Source organism: Hippocampus bargibanti, linkage group LG14 (assembly GCF_051943395.1).
Source record: "Hippocampus bargibanti isolate YZ-2025 linkage group LG14, ASM5194339v1, whole genome shotgun sequence".
Lineage (NCBI taxonomy): Eukaryota > Metazoa > Chordata > Actinopteri > Syngnathiformes > Syngnathidae > Hippocampus > Hippocampus bargibanti.
The window spans coordinates 11,503,833-11,529,759 of NC_142747.1; the positions used below are offsets into that span (position 1 = coordinate 11,503,833).

The window sequence follows — 25,927 nt, forward strand, 5'->3', positions numbered from 1 at the left end:
GATTGGATTAGCTGTTATTAGTCTCGCAGTGGAGAAATGTACATTTCACATCAGCAAAGTGATGAAAGGAAAGGAAGTAGAAAAACAAAGTTCAGGACCTTCCTTCTGTAAAGGCAGCCACTCTCGCTGCACCATCTTAAAGTCAAAAAAAAAAAAAAACCTAAATAACAAATAATGTAACACATCACAAAAGACACAGTCATTCATTCAATCCTAAACACTATCTGCATCGTCTTTGCTGTATGAAGCACTTCTAGATGAAAGCGGAGAGGATCAAAGCATCCTTTTCACCAGTGGATCAGGGATGTCATGGTGAAATGTGCACGTCTGCTACAAGTTAAATGTTGAAAGTAAACACAAAGCTGTAGCATCCATTGACAAAAAGAGACTGTCCCACGTAAATCCGCTTCAATTGCAAGCCGCGACAGTTCAACATACGTGCTAACACTCCTTTCTTTTCATCGCGGGCTCTTAAAGCCATTGCAAATTTCCCCATTGTGGGACTATTAAATGTTTTCTGATTCTGATCCAGCCAGCTGCAGACTGTCCAATAGCACCGGCCTTTCCGCTGAACAAAGCGGAACTGTGAAAATGCTCCCCATTACAGGCGCAAAAAAAGCACAATCGCCCCAGAGCTGTCTAGTGATGACAGTTACATTCGAGCAAGCCTCAGGTCTTTCACTGGCAATGTATTCCTTACCTCTACATCACAACTCTTTATCAAACAGACACCAAACCGAAGCTCTTTGTAGCTATGTGGGATTTTATTTTGTCTGCATGCATGCATTCGGACTGTTTTCATGCTACCACTGAGTTCATTTTTTTAAAGGAAGGAAGTGCTTTTCTCTTCAGAGGACAATCTTGCTCTCGTTAGTGCAAACAGGAAATTGCAGTTGTTTCAAAATTAGCTCACCACTGTAGCATTTCTTCAATTTTAAAGGCACATTTTACTTGACCCTTTACCTCACCCGGCCATGTATGTTGTCATTGTCACGGAATGGTATTTCAATGTGACACTAGCTTGTAATTAGTTGAGTAGTGTTCAGTCATGGTCATGGCATCCACAAATCACCTGGTTTGTTGGTCAAGCTGTTGTTTTCTTGTTGTCTGCAACCTTGTTGTTCCGTACATCAATAATGTGTAAGTCGTGTTTGTGAATGTCAAAACATTGAAGCGTTCACGATAACATTGTCTTGGAAAACGGATTTGCACGGCAGAGGTTGTTGCAGATGCTGCGATATGGGTAGGTATGCGGAGGGGGGGCAAGGTTTATGATAGCTTTAAATGTATAAAGAATCATTTTAAAGTTGATTCTATATTTGACCGGAAGCCAGTGGAGCTCTTGGAGGATGGGGGTGATGTGGTGAAAGGATTAGGTGCCAATGTTTGTCCTGTAATTTTGTACTTCCTCTCCATGACCTCCGTTATGTTCTGCAACTGTGTGTCTTTGCAGGCTAAAAGGTTCAGATTACATGGAACATGATCTGAGGTGTGAAAACTCGCATTGCCATGTCTCAGCCTGAGTCTGAAATCTCCATTTGGGACTGGTTAAGTGGCCTTCGTCTCGAGCAGTATTCCAAAGCATTTCAGACTGCGGGCCTGTTGTCCGTAGCGGAATGTCACAACCTCACACTACATCATCTGGAGCAGATGGGAATATCACTTCCGGGCCACCGGAGACGCATTCTGGCCAGCCTGACCAAAACTCGACATGTCACCTCTCTGCAACTGGAAGGCCAGTCAGTCTTTGTACTGGCAGCGAGCGCAGAACATGAGCAAGTTATGGAGGGGAATAACCCCTTGGCTGGGGACGCGATATCAGTCATAGGGGAAAAACATTTTCGGAACGAAACTGAGAGCGTAAATCCACATACCCCTGAACCTGCACCCAGATTAAGAGGGAAGCCAGTTCCAACGGACCGACAAGCATCTAGAATAAAAAAGGAAACTGGACAGACAGAAGTGATGGTAGCTCTTGAATATAATGAAGATGATGTAGAGGCAGAGAAAAATAGGCCCGTTCCAAAAGAGAGGACAAGGTTCACCTCCAGTGCTCCAGTCCTATTGGAGTCGCATGCCAGCTCGCTAATTTCCTCATTTTGTAACACCCCTTTGCCACCAGTGCCCCCAAGGATCTCCTTGAACTGCCCGCCACAACGCTTCACAATGGCCCTGACACCCTCATCGCCGGTACAAAGCCCCACCAAGTTCATCAAAGAGTCACAGGAACAGGTTGGACCTTTGTCCGACACCTCAACCCAGAACCCCTCACAAGAAACTCTTCACCCACCTTGGGACACCATCTCCCAAACGCTGCCTCAAAGCCCTTGCGGTCACCTGCCGACTTGCCATTCAAAAGGCGATAGAATGGCAGCTATATCGCCCATGGCCCTCACCTTCTTCCCCAGCCAAGAGAGAAATGCTCCCCCTCTCCCTCCAAAAGTTGGAACAGCACCACCAAAAATTCCAAGCCGGAATCCTGTACGTCCTTCCAGAATTGAAAGGTACGTGCTTCACTCAACTAAGAAGACATTCTGTGCACAATTAACTTGCCATTCCCGAATTTATTCGGTAATTGAAAAGTGTGACTTGCATACCATTCCCAAATTCGTTCGGGTTTTGGTTTTTCTTGCGGGGGTTGCTGATGAAGCGCTGGTCAGACCTCTGGCAATGTTTTTCCCTTCCATGAGGAGGCAGCATGTGCCATGTGCCAACTGTTGTTAAAGCACTGTATAAATAAAGATGTATGTATTGTGTTTTGTTCAGCCGCCCCCATTTCAAGCTCAAACAACTCCAGACCCATATAACTTAGAAATGAACATTTTTTTTCCAATGAAAGAAGATAGTCTAAGGTTTCTTACACAGAATTGAATATTTATGTAATCCTAAAACTCAATATTCTGTGGGTCCTGGAATTCAAGTGGCAATGATAAAAACCATGACACTGGAGTGGACACATTTTTGCACGTCATCAGGCAGTGAACGAGTTAAACAAAAAAAGCTTCAAACCACTCGAATATTCCATGCAGTTTCAACATTCACACAAAGTAAAAAAACAAACCACCCCAAAAATGCACAGAATGAACCGGCATTGCTGGAAAATCAAATTTGATTAAAAAAAGTGTCGGATGAGATACATAAGATGTATTCATTGCTAAGAACGTGACCGCAAAATTTAATGTTTCCCAAAGCCCAAAGTGTGTATGGCATATGCCTTTTGTATAGCCTCCCCCATTTCAAGCTCAGATAACTCAAAACCGATATGAATTAGGAATTAACTCTTTTTTTTCTGATGAAAGTTTAAGACGCTGTATTGAATGTTTATGTAGTCTAAAACTCAATATTCTGTGGTTTCTGGAATTCGAGTGACAATGACAAAATCCCTGGCACTGGAGTGCACTTATTTTTGCACATTGTCTGGCAGTGAATGAGTTCAGTGACAGATTATAAAGATATTTATAGACACAGTGTTCATGCTATACATCGCCAAATCAAATTATTCAGTATAAACTAATGAATCCCACAGTCGTCAAAGTGCTCATAGTTGTCAAGATTTATGAATTACAGTTTAAATTGGTCAAAGAAGAGAACACTGCCACCTCCTGGACATAATGACATAATGCAGTTCAATTTCACAATGAATGTGAGAAAATAGTTTTCTGTTGAACAATGCTTTTGTTGACATTTCAGTGACTTGTAATGGTTGTATGAAATACGGTTGGGTAGCATACGTGATATGTGTGCTCCGCTTTGTCTTAAAAAGGAAGTAGTTGCAGTGAGAGGGAGGAAGTCACAGTAGACAACACAAATAGTTGTTCCAAACTACAGTACCCTGTGAGTGGCACGGAGAAATTGAGAGTGAGAAATGGATGGAGAAGTCATTTTCCTTTTCAGTTTTGATTCTTGATAATTTTGCCTGTGATGGGTCATATTCACATGCTGTTTTGTGTCATTGTTCGCGTGTTTCATTGCCACCCCCCCTTTTTTTTGTTAAGTGGTCATTTCCTCTCCCTCTCGCTTTCTACCTTCCATAATCATAATCAGCAAAAGCGTGTTTTTTTTGAATGATTTTATGATCATAGAAGAGGACTTCTTTTTCCCATGACAGCAGGTAACCTGATACGAACAAGTCCCTTCATTGTTTCCTGCCAGTCTTTTCTCCGCTCTGTATCGCTAAACAAAGATGACTTTTCTTCTCTGTTATCTGTTTCCATCTAGTGTTTGTTAGCTGGTCCTTTTTGCCTGTCAACATTTTAAGCTATGTAAATGCTTGTGTGTTTCTTTTTCCCTCCGCCCTCTTGGGGTTGTGCACATAAATAAAACATTCTAATGTTTGAACACGTTTACAGTAATTGTGATTTCTGTTGGAACTGGAAACAGTTCTCCAAGCTGCATTTGTGCATTATGTTGTTGGGCACACATTATGTCGTATGTCATAGCAAAGTTTAATTTGGTGCTCAGTTTTTGTGGTTGTGCTGTTTTGTAGAAAAATACCCTAAATTCCCCATAATCAATGACCACTCAATGATGTATCGTGCCCTGCCTAGATTAGCATTTTAAAGAAAAAGAGCTCCAAATAAATATATGTGGTTTTATTGAAATATGTATGCCCCTTCTTTTGGTAGTCTTCCTCAGGGAAAATAGGAGGAACTGTGTTAAAAGGCCAGTTTCCCGTCATTGTGCATCTATTTTTGGGAGCTATATTGAGAGGACTCTTATACTGAAGACACGATGGAGGTTTTGACGTCGAGGTCATGTTGTTCCTTCACAGTGGTCGGAATACTTGATGATGGGTGTGAAGAGAGGGTGACCTAGCAACAGCCTTTTGTGGAATTGGATTGGACGGGATTAGCCTTTAATAGTGTCGCAGTGTAGAAATGTATATTTCACAGCAGCATAGTTATGAAAGGAAGAGGAAAGGAAAGAAATAAGTTGAAAGACAAAATACAGAGTTGCTGTAAAGGCAGCCACTCTCACGTCATGGTGAAATGTGCATGTCTGCTACAAGCTGATGCTCCTGTCTATATGTATATAATTAGTTTATTTTGTATTTTTTTATTTTGTATTTATAAGTGCCTTTGTATTCAATTGCACAGTAGGTTAATGGTGATGAAATCAATAAACAGTTAAAACCGCTTGTTCAACCTATGGTACGCATGGAATTACTTCCATTGATTGACACTTGATAGATGGTTATTTGGATGTGAATTTCAGACATGAACCACAAGAGGGTGACTGTAAAATCCCCGAAATGACAACCGAATGCATGATTCATCCTCATATCTTGAAATGGGAGTAATTTTTTAAGAATGGGATGAGTAATACTCTTGTCAAACAAATCATATTGTATTATTTAATACCCCCCCCCCCCCCAAACATTGAGACATTTCAAGTTCATTGGATTCAGTGGCATGTTGTTTTTGCATAGTATCTTATGCAAGGATGCAGGTTGGGACTTGTTCTCAAAATGTGAGGGAGGGAGAGAAAATGTGACAGATTGGAAGAGCCCTATCATTTTTTTCAAAACTATGGCGAACTCAAGAGCTGCTATCAGAACTGTAGAAGAAATTGGTCTGACTAGAAGTTGCCATTCTATAGACGCATTTTTTTACTGCCTGTAAATTGAATGAGGTCCCCAAACCTGCGTTGACTGCTCCTTTACCGCTTTGTCCCTCAGCCCTCCTTCGAGCAAGACTCTTGAGCACCTTCAAGACCAAACTCTGAAGGTTGTGCCTCACATCATGACTTCTCAAACTCAAGAAGTCACACAACAATCAAGCCAAACTACCCCTCAAGTAGTCCTGCCTGCTGAAGGAGACCCCCACCTTCCTCTTCAGACAAGTTAGTAGAATGCTATCAATTGTATTTATTGGACATTTCTGAACCGGATGAGTTTTTGCATGAAATTTAAAAACAACAATTTGTTTTGAGGGAGAAGTTAATGCTAGCAACATTGATGCTGCAATTACCTCAGTGGAATTAATCTTTATTTACTATTCCGTCCACTAGATACACATTCTGATGAGTATGAAGAGACCGACACATCTTACGCCAGTGTTCATCCAGTGAACCCATTAGACATCGTATGACAGTTTCTAATTATTGGAGTAATTTCAGCTATTGATCAACTTTATGAATGACAACAATGTCGTCATCCTTTAGGAAATGTCTTTGAAAGTCCCTCTGAAAGCAAAGGAGCGCTACAGTTCTTTGTGCAGTGATGACGAGCTATTAGAGGATGATGAGTAAGTCGGACGCGACGCACAACATAATACACACACTTGAAAAGAGTCACGTTAGTAATGAATACCTACTGGCCACATCTGTGAGGTGGTGTTTTTATGGTCTGCATTCACCCGAATTACCTGCCTGAATGTTTGTGCTAAGTATGTTTTTAATGTTCCGCCTTCGTCAGAGTGTGGACACTCTGACGAAGGCGGAAGTAGTCGCCGAAACATGTCAGGTATTTGAACACCGACAATACACTGTCTGTAAGTAAGGAATCTGCTTAACATTAGTTATCAAGTAGACAGGATGAATTTAGTACAACGAAAAGTATGTTTTTGTTTGTGTGTTTGTCTGAGCATACATACAGTCAGTGAAATGAAAGTGAATTTGATTCCTGTCAATGCGACGTTAGCTGTCATTTCTGGCATAAGCAGACTGGAAACACTGTAGTGGGAAGTATCTCTGCACCCAACAAGATAGCCCATGTTTCATTTTAGGAATCAGCGTTAACTGCCATTCTTGTTTACGTTACTGTTGCGTTACGGTTGTTCACATTTGTTCATCCGTAGTCCGAGTGTATGGGAAGAACCAGGCCTTAGCAGCCTGCAAGGCATCTTTCTGCCAAACACTGGCAGACTGGCGTCACCGCCTAAAGAAGACAGCTCACAGCTCGCTGCTGTCATCAAGATGGGCTGGCTTGACAAGAATCCACCTCAGGGGTATGTATTACACATACAACTGCAGTATTCACATTCCTTGAACGTACAACATTGAATTGTCATTTCGTTGAGCACTTGTATTTCTTTATAATCTCAAAGAGGTCAGAGGTCACTAAACATGGACCTGAGAGAAAACCATCACCGTTGTAGTTCAAAGGTGATTGACAGGGTGGTGTATGTGCCCCTTCTGAAATTGGAAGGAAGAAAAACACCCCAAGTGCACCTCCCCCTAAAATACATATTTCAGTATAAAATGAGTACAGTACAGTACCGGTGTATAAGGTGCACCGGAGTATAAGGCACACCTCCAACAAATGGTGTGTTTTCAAACTTATTCCATGTACACCGGACTATCAGGCGCACCTTCAATTAATGACAAAGGCTTTATATATATATATATATATATATATATATATATATATATATATATATATATATATATATATATATATATATATATATATATATATATATACACACATATATATATACACACACATATATGTGTGTGTGTGTACATATATATATGTGTGTGTGTGTGTGTATATATATATATATATATATATATATATATATATATATATACAGTAAAGTCTCGTTATATCGATATTCAAGGGAGTACGAAAAAATATCGATATAACCGGGACTATCGATATATCCGATCCTGCGCCGAACTGCATTAAACAAAAGCCGCCAAAAGAGGGCAGCCATGGAAGAGCCCTATCATTTTTTTCAAAACTATGGCGAACTCAAGAGCTGCTATCAGAACTGTAGAAGAAATTGGTCTGACTAGAAGTTGCCATTCTATAGACGCATTTTTTTACTGCCTGTAAATTGAATGAGGTCCCCAAACCTGCGTTGACTGCTCCTTTACCGCTTTGTCCCTCAGCCCTCCTTCGAGCAAGACTCTTGAGCACCTTCAAGACCAAACTCTGAAGGTTGTGCCTCACATCATGACTTCTCAAACTCAAGAAGTCACACAACAATCAAGCCAAACTACCCCTCAAGTAGTCCTGCCTGCTGAAGGAGACCCCCACCTTCCTCTTCAGACAAGTTAGTAGAATGCTATCAATTGTATTTATTGGACATTTCTGAACCGGATGAGTTTTTGCATGAAATTTAAAAACAACAATTTGTTTTGAGGGAGAAGTTAATGCTAGCAACATTGATGCTGCAATTACCTCAGTGGAATTAATCTTTATTTACTATTCCGTCCACTAGATACACATTCTGATGAGTATGAAGAGACCGACACATCTTACGCCAGTGTTCATCCAGTGAACCCATTAGACATCGTATGACAGTTTTTAATTATTGGAGTAATTTCAGCTATTGATCAACTTTATGAATGACAACAATGTCGTCATCCTTTAGGAAATGTCTTTGAAAGTCCCTCTGAAAGCAAAGGAGCGCTACAGTTCTTTGTGCAGTGATGACGAGCTATTAGAGGATGATGAGTAAGTCGGACGCGATCCACAACATAATACACACACTTGAAAAGAGTCACGTTAGTAATGAATACCTACTGGCCACATCTGTGAGGTGGTGTTTTTATGGTCTGCATTCACCCGAATTACCTGCCTGAATGTTTGTGCTAAGTATGTTTTTAATGTTAAGCAGATTCCTTACTTACAGACAGTGTATTGTCGGTGTTCAAATACCTGACATGTTTCGGCGACTACTTCCGCCTTCGTCAGAGTGTCCACACTCTGACGAAGGCGGAAGTAGTCGCCGAAACATGTCAGGTATTTGAACACCGACAATACACTGTCTGTAAGTAAGGAATCTGCTTAACATTAGTTATCAAGTAGACAGGATGAATTTAGTACAACGAAAAGTATGTTTTTGTTTGTGTGTTTGTCTGAGCATACATACAGTCAGTGAAATGAAAGTGAATTTGATTCCTGTCAATGCGACGTTAGCTGTCATTTCTGGCATAAGCAGACTGGAAACACTGTAGTGGGAAGTATCTCTGCACCCAACAAGATAGCCCATGTTTCATTTTAGGAATCAGCGTTAACTGCCATTCTTGTTTACGTTACTGTTGCGTTACGGTTGTTCACATTTGTTCATCCGTAGTCCGAGTGTATGGGAAGAACCAGGCCTTAGCAGCCTGCAAGGCATCTTTCTGCCAAACACTGGCAGACTGGCGTCACCGCCTAAAGAAGACAGCTCACAGCTCGCTGCTGTCATCAAGATGGGCTGGCTTGACAAGAATCCACCTCAGGGGTATGTATTACACATACAACTGCAGTATTCACATTCCTTGAACGTACAACATTGAATTGTCATTTCGTTGAGCACTTGTATTTCTTTATAATCTCAAAGAGGTCAGAGGTCACTAAACATGGACCTGAGAGAAAACCATCACCGTTGTAGTTCAAAGGTGATTGACAGGGTGGTGTATGTGCCCCTTCTGAAATTGGAAGGAAGAAAAACACCCCAAGTGCACCTCCCCCTAAAATACATATTTCAGTATAAAATGAGTACAGTACAGTACCGGTGTATAAGGTGCACCGGAGTATAAGGCACACCTCCAACAAATGGTGTGTTTTCAAACTTATTCCATATACACCGGACTATCAGGCGCACCTTCAATTAATGACAAAGGCTTTATATATATATATATATATATATATATATATATATATATATATATATATATACCCACACACATATATATATACACACACATATATGTGTATGTGTGTGTGTGTACATATATATGTGTGTGTGTGTGTGTGTGTATATATATATATATATATATATATATATATATATATATATACAGTAAAGTCTCGTTATATCGATATTCAAGGGAGTACGAAAAAATATCGATATAACCGGGACTATCGATATATCCGATCCTGCGCCGAACTGCATTAAACAAAAGCCGCCAAAAGAGGGCAGCCAAGCGCCATATAAGAAACGGAGCTGGCCATTAGCTCCCTTTTTTTGGGTCAGAGATGTTCCCCCAATGTTGCCTCAAAATGGCACATATAATTCTTTAATGATTGTAAACATGTATGCTTTAATCTTCAGAACTACAGTGTATTTGAAACATATTCATAACTGGATGTGTAACAAGAAAGCATATTATCCGAATCTGAAGCCATTGTTTGGATTCACAAGCAATGCAAGACGTCTTGGCGTGAAGTCATTTTTATTTGCATTTGAATAAAAAGTGACATCGGCTGTCCTTTAATACACAGTATGGAAGGTTAATAATTTTCAAAATCATCGCGCTTCAGCAGACAAAACAAGAAACATTGTTGCAAAAAACGATTGCATTCATATACAGTACAGTGGGCATGTACATAACACAACAGGGAAACTGCAACGCTTACATCTTACTGTATTATGTATACAATTTAAAAAAAGTCATCAATCTTCTTCTGCTTCCCATTTTTACCTTTTAACACAAACACTTCAATCTCGTCTGCTACACACGAGCTAGCGTCTGAAAATGAAAATGGCTCTGCTACACGGGTGCTGGGCACGTAACCAAGTCACCTGACCAAGTCGACCAATGGCGCGACTGATGGCGTGACACTTAACCAAGACACGTGACCAAGTTGACCAATGGCGCGACCGATGACGTGTCACGTGACAAAGTCACACGGCCAAGTCGACCAATAGGGGCGACCGATGGCGGCTCATGTGACCAAGTCGACCAATGGCGCGACCGATGGCAGCTCACGTAACAAGACACGTGACCAAGTTGACCAATGGCGCGACGGATATATCGATATAAACAACAAAAATGGCCGGCGGGGGATGAAAAGGAGCACCGTAATAACCGGATTATCATAATAACCGGGTATCGTACTAAACGGTACTAATTATACATAAAAAGACTAGAAATGTGCAAGGGAAATGAAAATAGTATCGTAATAAGCGGTACTATTGATATAACCGATATTGATATAACGAGACTTTACTGTATATGTGTGTGTATGAAAGTCCAAAATATAAGGCATAACTAACACATTATAAGGCGCTACAGCAGAGGCTAACACTTCTTTCTCTACAGGGGGTCCGTGGCTGCTGATAGTCGTTGCGAGACCTGTTGTGACTCAATATTACTTCACCTATAAGGCGCACATTTGCAAGGTCATCTTTTGAAGGAATCAGGGCTTTTAGATGCGCCTTACACCAGTGTCTGAAACTTAACAAAAAGTTAAGTTTCCACTCTTTTCCAAGAAACTTAACAAAAAGTCCGCTAACAAAAAGTTAGCGGACACCAGGGCAGACAACTTGCCAACAAGTTGCCTGCCCGGCCATAAAGTTGCCTGCCCATTTTTCACAACTTGAAACAGAATAAGACGACGAAAAAAATAATGTTGTGAAGTATAAATGATTTTTTTTAATTAAGGAGGTACCAACCACAAATGCTCCCTTGCTTAATTTATGGTAAATATCCCCTGCTGAAGATTTTGCTCCAGTTGTCGGTTTGTCGTCATGGTGCACAATGCAATGTTTGCGTTGCGTCGCCTGCTAAAAGCCACGTGGACTCCAAAACTCTCAAGTTTTGGAGCAAATTCCCAAACGAACGTTTGTTTGCCAATGCAAATTGCCAAACAAACGTTCGTTTGGCAATTTGCGTACTCGGCACGACAGCCAATCAGAAGCCTGTTTCGTGCTTCAGACTATAAAGTGACTGTAAAGTGTACTTGAGAGTTTTGAAAGGCACTTAGAAAGAGGAGTCCACGTGGCTTGTAGCTTTTGCTTTATTGAATAAAACAAACGTTTGATTTGAAAAAAATATTTTCTTTTTTTTTTTTTCTTGAAGAAGTTGTCGGCCTCCTGGGCCGAGACGTTTTGAAAGTTGTGCGCCCAACGTAAAACGTCTACGCTCCGGGCCTCCGGGCAGGCGTTATTTCAAACACTGCTTATACGCCGGAATCAGAATCAGAAAGCCTTAAATAGTCCTACAATGGGGACATTTGCAGTCCACAGCAGCAATTTGGAATAGGGTGGGTGGAAAGATAGAAGTATTCTAAGCATCACATAAATGTCAGAGGACTGAAATGTATACTGTAACTGTGCAAAAATGTTTCATAAAGAACTGTACATAGTGCAAGTATAAAAAAGCATATTTGATATACTGTATTGTATTGATATTCTGTCTTGAGTCAACATAAGGTGGTTGTGCTATTTACAATGCAAGAGTCCAAGTTTTTTTTAATACGGTACACATCATTCATCATCCTTTTGGTTATCACATGAGTCCACTTTCATTGTGTCTGTGTGCAACAGGGCCCTTTATTATCAGAGGCGGTGGGTAAAGTTGGATGTTGACTTCCTGAGATATTTTGACAATGACAAGGTAATGGTGCAAACAAGCGGTTTCTCCATCATTTCTTCATTCTGCTTGTTTTGAGATGTTTCAACTTAGTTAAGTTTATGTGGCTGGTCTCTGTTACAGCAAATGTATTCAAAGGGAATCATCTCGACCGCGTCAATCACGAATGTGACAAGTGTGGGAGAGCTGAAGTTTGAGGTCATCACACATAATCGCACTTTTATCTTCAAGGCTGAAAGTGACGGTTCGTCTGATTATTGATCGGTGTGATTTTGCATGATGCAATTGTAACTTATTTAAGTGTTTGCATGCCTTTGTCACCCCCCACACTGCTTGTGCAACCAGTTGAGAGAAATGAATGGGTGACTCTGCTGCAGGACTGCACTAGGGGGCGCCACCGACGCAGTACATTAAACCCTGGCTCGCCTTTGACATCAGACTTTAAAGGCTATTTGGAGCTTAAAGGTCTACGCTCCAAACTTTATACAGTTGTGTCTTTGGAAAAGGTCTTTCTCTATAAAAATATGGAGGTGCGTGATTGTGATGTTCTTTTTTTTTAGGGTGGGGTCAAATAATTATCAATTATTAAAATATAAAATAGTGAACCTGTACTACATTATTTTTTAAATGTAAATAACATGCATGTCTGTGTTTTAACGGTGTTTTAATACTGATTGATTTGCAACTATCAGTATTTTTTTCTCTCTTCTTTTAGGACTACCGTATTGGAGTAGGCATCACATCAATTGAAATGAATGTAGGAAATGTTAAGGTCACAGACCGCCGCAGTTTTGATCTGACTACCCCTTACCGTATTTTCAGGTACTGTAAATACACCTAACATCTAATACCTGCATTCCCCCTGCTCAACCCCAACTTTTGTTTGTATTTTGAACCAGCTTGATTTGTTTTATTTAGTGGATTCTTTTGAATGTTATTGATCACATTTCTTAGTGCAAAGATTAGGTCATGAGAATTCACACTGTGTTCCTTCAACGAGCCATTTGTGTGGATTATAAGGGAGGAAGGAGATCCTGTGTGTGCGTATATGTCTTGAGTTGGTGTGGGGGTGACATCTTCAAGCTGACACTTCGCTCCCTGCTGTGCAAAGACTCAGCTTGACAGGATGTGCAAACTGTGCCTGGTTATGTGCACACTATATTTTTCATTGGCTGTTGAATCTTAAATCAAATATTTTTTTACTTTCAGTTTCATGATTTTATCCCTAACACAGTCCCTCAGACATGTCGTTTTGACGTTCACAATACAATACATATTGATTGGATCAGCCTTTATTAGTCTCTTGCAGAAATGTACATTTCACATCATAACAGTTATTGCAGGTTGAGGAAAGGAAAGGAAGAAGTAGAAAAACAAAATACAGGAGCTGCTGGAAAGGACTCCACTCTCGTGGTGCCATCTTGAAGTCAAAAGAACAAAAAAAAAAACTATTGACGAAAGAGATTGTCTCACATCTCCTGTCCTACGTAAATCCGTTTCAAGTCAAATCCGCGACAGTTCCACATATGCATCGGCGATTTATATAGCGCTTTAACAACAGCGGAAGCTGTAACAAAGTGCTTAACGTGGACAACTATCAGAGGAAAATAAATCAGTCACAAAGACAGTAGAAAGCACTAGGGAGTAAAACTTAAATCCAGTCTGAATAATGCGGAGTCAAATAAGAAAAAAAATCCTGTTATGGCACCACAAAATGAAGAATATGTGACTGAAGGAAAGAAGGGGGAAAAACAAGAAAAGACTTGGAACGACCGAGCTAAACTCACGAACAGTCTTTTCATATGATCATTAAATAATCCTATACTCATCAAAATCTTGTACAATTAGGGTGCGAATTGACACGTTTGGTCATGATCTCCCAACAGATTTTTTTTCAGACTTTCATTTGAAGTCATTTGTGCCGACAAGTATTTTTAAGCAGCGTGAAAAACATCATCGTGTTGCACTGAAAAGAAGAAGTACTGATCTATTCTTGACTGTCTGGAAGTGTATTTAGATCACAGTTTCAACTCAAATACAGTAAAAAAACTCAAATATTCAAGGGAGTCCGAAAAAATATCGATATAACCGGGACTATCGATATATCCGACCCTGTTTGCATGTAATTTTCTCAGTGCGTGCATAGAAATAGTATCGATATAACCGGGACTATCGATATATCTGATATCGATATAACGAGACTTTACTGTATATTAAGCGAGACAAACAGAATGAGAGTCCAATTCTGAGAGGTTGAGAGGGGAGTCACACCGCAAGGCTACACTTGCTGTATTTAGTCTTATGACTTGATAGTTGGCTTATTGATGCTGTGATGGCTGCAAATAACACTTCGAAGTTTATTTGTCTCTGTCCGCAGTTTCATAGCAGAGTCAGAGCAATTGAGAGATCATTGGGTGGATGCGATGAGGGATGCCATAGATGAGGCCTTGTCCAATAGCGAGGTTGCTGATCGAATATGGGCGGAGCCAAGCAACAGTTCCTGCGCCGATTGCAGCGCTCCGAAACCGGAATGGGCGGCCATCAACTTGTGTGTTGTGATCTGTAAGCGATGTGCAGGTTTGTGATTGGAGAAGAGCATCTTTATCGTATTGGAGAGAAATTTGGTGTGCAGATGGTTTGATTATGTTTGCAAATGTGTTTGCGCTATGCCGGGAATGTATGTCTTTTTGATGTGAAAAGAAAATGCAAGACACATGCGAGGAAGTTTCCTCTTGATCAAACACTTAAAGCCAACCGTAGTATTTCATACCAGTCTGTTACAAAGCACATGTGGGGTTACTTCAAAGTCTCAGGATGCGTGTGTTTGATGTGCACATGTTTTAGGAGAGCACAGAGGACTGGGCCCTAACATCTCAAAGGTCCGCAGTCTGAAAATGGACAGGAAGGTTTGGACGGAGGATCTTATGCAGGTATACTTCCAGTTTCAATTTATGTGAATTGTATTACGGTACTTTGATTTTTAGTGTGGGATTTTGTTGTGGGTACATTATTGAAAAATGTTTCATCAAATCAGTGATTGGATTAGCCTTTGTCTCGCAGTGGAGAAATGTACATTTCACAGCAGCAAAGTGATAAAAAGGAAAGGAAGAATTAGAAAAACAAAATACAGGAGCTTCTGTAAAGGCAGCTTCTGTAAAGGCAGCCACTATTGCGGCGCCATCTTGAAGTCAAAACAAAAAAAACAAAGTAATGTGTCACAACACAAAAGACACACACTCATTCAATCTTAAGCACTTTCTGCACCCTCTTTGTTGTATGAAGCTGTTCTCGGCGAAAGAGGAGAGGATCAGAGCATCCTTTTCCCCAGTGGATCAGGGACGTCATGGTGAAATGTCTGTTACAAGCGAAATTTTGAAAGCAAACACAAAGCTGCAGCATCCATTGATGATAAGAGCCTGCCTCACATCTCCTGTCCCATGTGAATCCGCTTCAATTCCAAGCCGCGGCAGTTCCACATACCCATCAGCGCTCTGCGCTGACGCTCCTTTCTTCTCATTGCGGGCTCATCAAGCCATGTATCCATCCAGCCGCAGGCTGTCCAACAGCACCAACATTTCTGCTAAACAAAGCGGGGCTGTGAAAATGTTGCCCATTACAGGCGTAAAAAAGCACAATCGCCCAAGAGCTGTCTAGCGATCATAAGGTTCAGTTGGTAAGTTGATCAGTTCATAAGATCAGTTGATAATAAGGCTTAAAATATACTAATGTTCCAAGTGTGAGAATCAACTTATAAATTGGGATGGCTGTACCTCAATACCCAAAAGATGGTCCATAGATGCTTGGATCAGACAAACAGACTCTTTTAACTAAAAACAATACACCCCGAATCTTAACCACTGTTGATTCCCACTATTCCAAAGTATTGTATCTGTCTGTAACTGCAGGTGTTCCTCTTGCTCGGTAACAACCGTGTGAACAGTTTCTGGGCAGCAAACGTCCCACCCAGCGAGGCTTTGTCATCCTCAAGCTGCAGCGATGACCGGCGGCGTTTCATCTCCAACAAGTACCGCCATGGCAAATATAGGAAGTACCACCCCCTATACGGAAACCAGAAAGAGCTGAATAACGTAAGTTGCAGGTTCCTCTTTAATTCGTTATGTTTAATTTTTAGTGAAGACATATTGGGGAGTCAGACAGCTAGTGTAGTCAACAGACCTTGAGAAGCAAGAAGGAGTTCGATGTTGACCACTGACTGTCTCGACATGTTGAATTCATCTACATTCCACCATTATAAAAACACGCATCACTTGTGTCAGTGACATTTTTTTCTTGAGTTACAAGAAGTAGAAAAGATCCTTTTTGACAATCCTTTCAACTTCCTGATAAGTACAACTCAAAAGATTTTTGTAGGTGATCTAAAGTGGTCATTGTTTGCATGGACACAAGGGTGCATTCTTGTCATCAGATCGGTGAATTTGGGCCACAAAAAGAGCCTTGAAAATGTTGTTTTTATGCTCCCATTAATGTGACAAATGTGTCAGTATTTGCGACGCAGCCGGGTCATTCATTGGCTTAACCCACTTAACCGCAAACAATGTTGATTGCTCTTATTGAGTTTGTGAGTGACTCACATCTACCACCTGACACTGGGTACTTTCCCTCCCCCCCCAGTGCAAATGTGTGTATGCATGCATGTGCATGTGTCACGTGTTTGGCATATACAAAAGATTAAAAGTGCAACAAAATTGTCATTTTAAGCAACTTTTTCCCCCTTGTTGTTTTAGTCCTCTCGCTTAATCACTCACCTTTTTCCTGTTTTTAATTTCACACTGTTTGTCTTGCTCGTCATTGGAGAGCTCAAATTCTGTTTTTGTTACAATACCAGGGTTTAATAGAATCCAGAGCCCTCCCTGTGAAGGATAGTCTCTGTGACCATCGGGTGTTCTCAGGCATTATGTGAGGGGTCAAGAAAAACATCTGCAGCTCCTTTGAAAGTAAAGTCCACAGCCCATTTCATCTGGCTCTGCTGTTTTACTCCCACATCTCAGCTTCCTTTCTCCTTGTTTTTCTCTCTTTCTCGAATGTGACATCACTACTCACAGCTCTTGCTGGAATGCGCTGTAAACTCCGCCTCCCCCTCTCTTCTCCTCCTTCTCCTGTGCTCTTCATTGCTGGGCTGCGACTGCGAAACAAAGTTTCTTTTTCCTCCTGGTTCATTTGACTGCTTGTAAATGTCTACCGTTTCTTCAAGTTAGTCTCAAACGTAAGTGATGAAAAGTACTATACCTCCTTTTTCTGGTATTGCGGCCTTTGTCAAGTGGCACATTAAACTGGACACCCTTTGAGGAAGCCAACAGGTAAGATTATGTGTATTACTGATGTCAAGAAAGTAATGTGTGTTTATGTTGGGCCGTTTAGAAGTCTGACTGTGTGTTTTATTGAGTGCTGGGACCACGAGTTTGCTTCAAGAATCTGTGTCAATGGACTTTGGATTTCTGGCGGTATTTGATGTTGTGTTTGACTGGAGACTGTTTGGATCATTTAAAGTGGTTTCACATTGCAGCCTTCGTGCATACATTGCTTATTGGAGTGGGCTGAAATTGGTCAACATGCATGCTAATGTGCTTAGGCATATTTTGTATTGTGTGTGTGTGTGTGTGTGTGTGTGTGTGTGTGTGTGTGTGTGTGTGTGTGTGTGTGTGTGTGTGTGTGTGTGTGTGTGTGTGTGTGTGTGTGTGTGTCCGCTTGTGTGGATGATTGGCCCTTCTGTCAATGGGGGTGATTGTGCTTCTCTTTCTCTCTTTCATTCACTTTTCGCCCCCCTTCACAAACCTTTTCTGATCTATCTGTCCTCCCCCCCACTTAGTCAATTTACTGTCACCATGCATTCAACAGTAAAAAAAATATTGGTTCAATGTGGACTGTGCTAGTTATGAAAATAATGGCACAGTTTAACAAGTTACGTTCTAACATGAGTGTATTCGTTTGTGTGTGCGTGTGCGTGTGTGTGCGTGCGTGTGTGTGTGTGTGTGTGTGTGTGTGTGTGTGTGCTAGTTCAACTGAGACACACCTCTCATCTTACAGTGTGTCTATTGTTGCATTTGTTTCAAACTTTGTTAAGACCGTTGAAGTCTTATCTGTTTGATATTCCCAAATGAAACGGCCAAAATGTATTTCCGTAATCTAGCACAGCATAACATTAGATATGAAATGTGATGAAGAAATGAGCACCGAGTTTAAGAAACATCTCTTACTGGAATCAAATTATTCAATTCAGCAGCTCTCCGAAAAGACCAATCAATTTTATCCATGTACAGTGATAACTCATCAAATGGTGAGTATAGTTTTTGCTTTTTTGCATGTTGCTGTGCCGATTACCATTTTGTGTTTTGGAGCCTTTTACTGACCGAGTTGCTTGTTCTGTAGCCACAAAGGGTCATCTTCTTGTGCCGGTCCCAAGCCCGGAGAAATACAGAGGGTTGTGTCAGGAAGGGCATCCGACGTAAAAGCTTGGCCAAAACAAACGTGCGGATCAAACCTCTAAAGATGGAGGACACTGATTTGCTGCGGCGAGCCCTTGAAGGGAAAAGCTGAAAGGAAAAGAAGACAGTGATAACTCAGTTTACGAACACTTTGGCTCACAAAGTTTTCGCCTAACGAACATTAAATTCGTGAGCATATAGTCTTGGCTGACAAACTAGTTTTCGGCGGACGAACCAAACCACACAGCGCCACAGTGGCTGGCGGGCTACTTTTTGCCACCCCCTTTCTTTGAGTGCAGACGTGGTTTGTTATCGAGTGGAGTACTTTTGCTATTATGGGACAGAAAAAGACCCAGCCACAGGCTCGTGTTAAGCTGAAGAGGACACAAAAGAAAATTACGGTCAAGCAGAAGAATGAGATCATCGAAAAATACGAACGAGGTTTGCGTTTGTGTGACTTGGCGTCCCAGTACCATTACGACAACCGTAAGTCGACCATTGCTACGTGTGGCTAAGGGTGTTTTTGTGTTATCTAAGCAACACTCTCGGGCAATAAAAGAGGTTGAAAAACTTCTGTTGATTTGGATTAAGAAAAAGCAGCTAGCAGGGGTCAGTGTGAGTGAGGGTATTATCGCCGAGAAAGCTTAACTTCACTCGGATATCATCAAAAGGCAACTACATCAACGACCATCACAAAGGTAAATAAAACGAATTTATTATAAAGTACAGTTTATTTCTCGAATTATAACCCAATAGCACATTTATGATACATAAAATAAGGTACATTTTGTGTAATTGTAAGCCTTATTTAGTAGAAAATTATGTTTTATGGTGACCTGGGAACAGATTATTCTCATTTTAATGGTTTCTTATGGGAAATAAATGTTTGGCAGAAAAACGTTTTGACTTACACACACTTTCTGGGAACCAATTATGTTAGTAAGCTGAGGTATCACTCTATGAGTCTGCAGCATGGAGAAACTTGCTGCATTTAATATTTAGGGCCAAATTGGCACTGAGCTATATTGCCCCCTACAGGATAGGAGTTATACACACCTCAGATCACATATTATTATTATTATTATTATTATTATTAATATTAATACATTCCATTCATAAGCGCCTTTCAAAAGTGTCAAGGTACAGCCACTATTGCCTTGCACTTCGTTCCGAGGTCACAATTCTTACGTTTCCCCATGGTTGAAATTGGTGTTGAACAATTGTACACTGTATAAGAAGACTACAGTATGTTTCAGATGCTATTGCAGCTCTGCTACACTGTGCAAGACACGAAAGTTGGTCACGTGACCAACGCTGTGCCCGATACAGATATCGCTAATGGCGGTACTGTATAGAAACCCTTAAGCAAATATCGATTCAGTTTAAGCCGCTTTTGTATCGATATAAGCAGAGCAAAATGGCTGGTGGGATATGAAAAGGTAAAACCATCCCAGGTGAGGTCATGGTACAAAATTATGTGGAAAAAATAGTTTTCCTCATCTGGAATTAATTTATGAATGCATGTCAAAGTATCGGTATGCGCAATGTGGGTCTGTGCGCATGATGCTGACACAGCACAAATACTTAATGATTAATGAGCGTGAATCTCTGGCTTTCATTTTCTTTTCACTGTATTTTTCTTTTCTCGTTGACTCCCATTTCTCAACTTTTCCCTGTCTCTTTTCCAAGCTGCCAGATGGTGCTGTGCGATTGTAGACACACCCAGATAAAATCGCTGCGTTCCTCTCATTCTCTCTGGGGATGTTGACTAAAGAATCTTGACTTCCCGCCCCATCTTTCCTGCTTGGATGTATGTCTGCGTGCGTGTGTTCTTCCATTTGCTCTTCTGAATCTCCACAGCCATAATAATCCATTTCCTCATTGGGCTTTCCTCTAATTAGATCCCACCTCTCGCAAACTATTGATATGTAACACTAACCTACATTCAGCATGCACACAGTCATGTTGATGTCCTGGGCGTGATTTAGTTTGCTTTAACTGCGTCACATAAACAGAGAATGATGAGCCTTGGTTCTCATTGTTCAGCAGCTGTCACGGTATTGTGCTGCAGTGTGCGTGTGTTTAGATGACAATGTCCAACAGTAATGCCATTTTTTGGATTGGATTGGATTTGCCTTTATTAGTCTTGCAGTGGAGAAATTTACATTTCACAGTGGCAAAGTTATAAAAGGAATGAAAGTAGAAAAACAAAATACAGGAGCTGCTGGAAAAGCAGCCACTTTCGCGGCGCATTGCATTGATTGGTTTCATGTTTCTCATCTTCCTCTGGACGATGGGCCATACATTCTTGATGGGGTTGAGGTCAGGTGAGTTTGTTAGCCAATCAAGCACAGAAATCCCATGGTTTATTATTATTATTATTATTATTATTATTATGTGTATATTATTATAATGTGTATATTATTATTATAAAATGTATTATTATTATTATTAATATACATTATATACAGTAAAGTCTCGTTATAACGATATTCAAGGGAGTCCGAAAAAATATCGATATAACCGGGACTATCGATATATCCGACCCTGTTTGCATGTAATTTTCTCCGTGCGTGCATAGAAATAGTATCGATATAACCGGGACTATCGATATATCCGATATCGATATAACGAGACTTTACTGTATATTATTATTATTATTAATAATAATAATTTCATTTCATACATTTCATTTATAAGCACCTTTCAAAACTCTCAAGGTCACTTTACAGTCACACGCAAAGTGTTTCTGTGGGTGAGCAGCGGCAGCCACACTCGCCAGCATTCACTCGATACACGCCATATCTCTTGAAATGACCACAAATGCCATCCAAGAAACGCGTACGCTGCTTCCCAGTCGGGCTGCCCCTTACTCTACACCCAAAAACAAATGTTTGCTGAGCAATTATTGCACTCCTCTCCAACAAGATTTTGAAGTCTATCATCCCCTTTCCATTCCATCATCGCTTTGATGTCACTTCCCTGAAAGACACAAAACAGGGTCAGGGTGAATAACTTCTCTCAAGACAAATAATGTCCTGTAAAAGTGATACACTGATTCAAGTTACAAGGTTTGATTTCAGAGCATTCGGGTTTCTTATGACGCTTTGAGTTGGCGTCAAATCTGTTTTTCAGCAGCAGATAATAATGGGGGTTGTCTTTTTCTTCCCCTTCAACGTCAGCATTTTAATGCTGCGGTCTTCGTCTGTGCACTTCATTTTCAGCTTTTATCTCCAAAGATTGGAAATGAAGTCAGGTACAGTTTATTCTATACTATGGCAATGCGATTTTTGCATTATCAGCATATGGTTCAAACACAGTACAGGGATAAAAGGTACTGGGGGGGAAAAGGCATTTGTCTTCTTTTTTCACTGTGCTAACAGCAGCTTATGCCACCACCTCGAATTTGTCTTCCTCATAATGAGATGAATACATGATGTGGGTAGTTTCAGCTGAAATCTGGACAGAAGTGTAAAATTCTCGGAGACGTATTACGGTATGAGTAATTGGGAGCTCACAATCTCTATTTTGGTGTTTGCAGTTGAAGTCAGAACTCTTTGTACCAGTAAAAGAAATAGTCTCACAAAACTCTTCCCCAAAACAAATTTCTGGACTTTGCTTTGTGTCCTGGAGAACAGTAATGCTTGAAAAAAATCACGTACATTTGTATTCATATGCCTCTATACTTTGATCATATAATTTGCGATAGATGTGAAAAATCGCATTAGTTTCAAATAAAAATGGATATTTGGGTTGGACTATAATGCCCTTATTTGATTGTTTGCACATTTTCCGGCGTATGTGGTCCTTTGTCACCCCTTGTACACTTAAGTTCTTCAATTCACATTTACTGAAAAAAATAAAAGTCTAGCTATTTAACTCATTCACTGCCATTCCTGAATTTCTTCGGGAATTGAAAAGCATGACGCGGAGCACCATTCCCGAATTTGGTTCGGTTTTGGTTTTTCTTGATGGGCGCTGCCGATGAAGCGCTGGTCAGACCTCTGGCTATGTTTTTTTTTCCCTTCCACGAGGGGGCATTTGCATTTTGTATAGCCACCTCCATTTCAAGCTCAGATAACTCCAGACCAATATATTCTTCGGAATTAACTTTTTTACTGATGAAAGAAGAGCGTAAGGTTTCTTACGCTGCATTAAATGTTTATGTGGTCCTAAATGTCAATATTCTATGACAAGTCTAATGACAAAAACCCTGGCATTGGAGTGAACACATTTCTGCACATCGTCTCTGCAGTGAATGAGTTAATGTTGCGATTGTGTATTTCTTAACACTTGCTCGTTCTGTCCCTTTCACACAGGCATTGTGCATCAATGTGCAAGGCAGTGATGTGCTGGAAACATTAAGGCTCGTTTTCTGCGGCGCTGATGTAAATTGTTCAACTGGCATGGCCGATTGTCCCACCCCTCTCTCCCTGGCTAACACACACTCTCAACCTTTGCAAGCTGTATTACTGAGCCACAATCTGAACACAGGTAGAGCATGACTGCATGTCTGTGAGATCACTGAAGTGCAACATGTTTATCGTGACCGTTTCTGTGGATTTGATCTTAAAAATTCCCCCCTTGAATAAACCCAAACAGGTAACCCGCCATGTTTTTTGCCTCGGATTTTTCTTCTACAGATCTTCCCCGGTCAGAGGTGGAAGGTGGCATGGAAGAGGTTCCCTTTTCAGCTCCAACTTGTGTCTATCACAATGGCTTCCTTTTCAAGACAGGATCTATGGCTCGGGCTATCACAGAACGCAAGGCGAGAGAAGGTATGCAAGCACGATGGGGAACCATGTCGATTTCTTCCCCACAATGGTTATAAAGCATTGCAAAGATAATAGGGATCGGTTTCACTAACGACTGGCCTGATTAGTCAGACAAAATAGGAACAATCAGTGGAGCTGCAAGGAGTAGTCCTCTGCTCCCCCCAACCTGAGAGCAGGGACCTATCATAGCAGAGTCCGGCACCACCATGTCTGGACAGTAGGGATATATATATATATATATATATATATATATATAGGGCCTAAACTACCAGTTAGACTTTAATTTGCTGATGAAGTTTCTTGGATAAGAAGCGAAACGTCCGACACCTTCATAGAAGTACAGATGACGGCTGAAGAAACCTTTTCATTGATGGACCACTCCTGTACGACTGAGAGCTTACAGAGATGTGTGCAGTGGATATGATTTTTATTACCAAATAGTTGAATCTGGTGATTTACAATCTGCAATTTGAGGTTTAACACATCTTTGATTGTTCGCAGAGTTCAGTCGTCGCTGGTGTACACTCAATGACGGTATATTCAGTTACTACGAGAGTGACAAGAACTCAAACCCGAACGGTGCTCTGAGAGCCTCCGAAATAGTTTGCTTGGCTGTGGATGTACCCGAGAAACACGGGTATATATAAACTCACACTTGCACATCTGCTGCTATTTGCAAGCATTTAGTGACATGTAGAGATATTGAAACAGAAAGACATGTGTTAACGGTATTATTTTCCATCTGTGTCAATTTGAAGATATGAGCACACCTTTGAGCTCTACTCTGAATCAGATCGTCTCTACCTGTTTGGCACCGATGACCCAAACAGCCACAAAGAATGGGTGAAGTCCATCGCCAAGGTAACACTTTGACTGACTCATGTCCAATGAGTCGGGTGAAGGAAGAAAATCACTACCGTTGTACATGCAAGCTAACTACCACATTTTTTGCATTATAAGGCCCACCTAAAAGCTGTAATTTTTTTGAACTGACCATGCACATTATAATCCATTGCACTTTATACTATATTTACCGGTGCATATGGCACACCCAAAAGCCTTAATTATCTTGAAAAGATGACCCTGCGTCTTATACGCAGGTCCGCTCTATTTGAATATTGAGCCACAATAGGTCTCAAAACTTCTATCAGCAGCCACAGACTCCATTTCCCCTTGTAGAAGTAGTGCGTAATCCTAGCCTCCACTGTAGCATCTTATCATGTGGAGTGCATTATATATGCAAAACATTACATATTTACATATTATATTTAGAAAACTTTTTACATTCATTGAACGTGCATCTGATAGTCCAGTGTGCCTTATACAGTGGACCTTGGTTTACCTTGGTTTACGAACTTAATTGGTTCCCAGACAGAGTGTGTAAGGTGAAAAGTGTGTATCCCAAAAAATAATTTCCCATAGGAAACCATTAAAATGAGAATAATCCGTTCCCAGGTCCTCATAAAACACCATTTTCTACTTTCTAATTTCTAAGCCTTAAAACTATACAAAATATACCTTATTTTATGTATAATAAATGTGCTATGGTATTATAATGAAATAAATAAACTGTACTGTATAATAAAGTCATTTTATTTACCTTTGTGATGGTCGTTGATGGCTTGATGGAATGGAGTGGCCGGTTTCATCAGCATTAAACACTTGATGAGGAACATAACCTTCTTCTTTCACCATCTTGAGGAATGATCCATTGTCGGGGCTTTCTTTGTGATAATTTTATCTACTTCCTCATCAATTGTGTTCTGTTTAGCTGGGTTGATAGCTTTTTGCATCAAGTGTACAGATGGCTTGTGCGGGTTGTTTGTGGAGCCTGATGGGTGGGATATTTTAACTTTGCAGTCTACACTCTGTCAAAGTTGAAACTCTCTCACTGTCGTCTGCCTCTCTCTTTAATGTTGAAACCACCCCCCCCCCCTCACTGCTGCGTTCTTGACCAATCATGTGGCTTTCACCGAAGACTGGGGATCGGGAAATAGAGGACAAAAACGGTCGGCTGCCTTTTTTTTTTTTTTTTTGTTAGAACGGGCTCATGAACGAAAAACGTTTGTATGCCAAGGTAAAATGTTCATAAATTTAACGTTCGTAAAGCTAAAAGTTCGTAAGACCAGGGGTTCGTAAACCGAGGTATCACTGTATATGGAAAATGTTTGAAAATACACCATTAACTGGGGCTGTGCCCAATACACTGGAAAATACGGTGTATGGAAATGTTTTTAACTCATTCATTTTCATTCACAAATTTATTCGTGAATTGAAAATATGAGTGCCATTCCCGAATTTTTTCAGGTTTTGTTTTTTGTTTCTTGTTTGGGTGCCTATAAATCCCTGGCCAGACCTCTGGCAATGTTTTTCCTCTCCACAAGGGGACAGCATTTCCCATTTTTACATGTTAGCGCTTTGTTCCAACTTCTGCTGTTGTTAAAGCGCGATATAAAC

The 25,927-nt window shown here is 40.7% G+C and overlaps 1 protein-coding gene across 1 annotated transcript in view; it reads left to right on the forward strand.

The window, feature by feature from the left end:
- The first annotated feature begins 1,472 nt into the window (after positions 1–1,472).
- Positions 1,473–25,927, forward strand: part of arap1 (ArfGAP with RhoGAP domain, ankyrin repeat and PH domain 1) — a 41,669-nt gene continuing 17,214 nt past the window's right edge. Inside the window, exons 1-16 of the mRNA XM_089013195.1 lie at positions 1,473–2,504; positions 5,678–5,841; positions 6,010–6,083; positions 6,163–6,245; positions 6,798–6,947; positions 12,207–12,276; positions 12,376–12,496; positions 12,598–12,782; positions 12,968–13,074; positions 14,630–14,829; positions 15,097–15,182; positions 16,158–16,340; positions 23,015–23,189; positions 23,339–23,473; positions 23,972–24,107; positions 24,229–24,331. Coding sequence (XP_088869321.1) covers positions 1,510–2,504; positions 5,678–5,841; positions 6,010–6,083; positions 6,163–6,245; positions 6,798–6,947; positions 12,207–12,276; positions 12,376–12,496; positions 12,598–12,782; positions 12,968–13,074; positions 14,630–14,829; positions 15,097–15,182; positions 16,158–16,340; positions 23,015–23,189; positions 23,339–23,473; positions 23,972–24,107; positions 24,229–24,331 — 2,967 coding nt within the window. The 5' untranslated portion in view covers positions 1,473–1,509. The remainder of the gene's footprint in view (positions 2,505–5,677; positions 5,842–6,009; positions 6,084–6,162; positions 6,246–6,797; positions 6,948–12,206; positions 12,277–12,375; positions 12,497–12,597; positions 12,783–12,967; positions 13,075–14,629; positions 14,830–15,096; positions 15,183–16,157; positions 16,341–23,014; positions 23,190–23,338; positions 23,474–23,971; positions 24,108–24,228; positions 24,332–25,927) is intronic.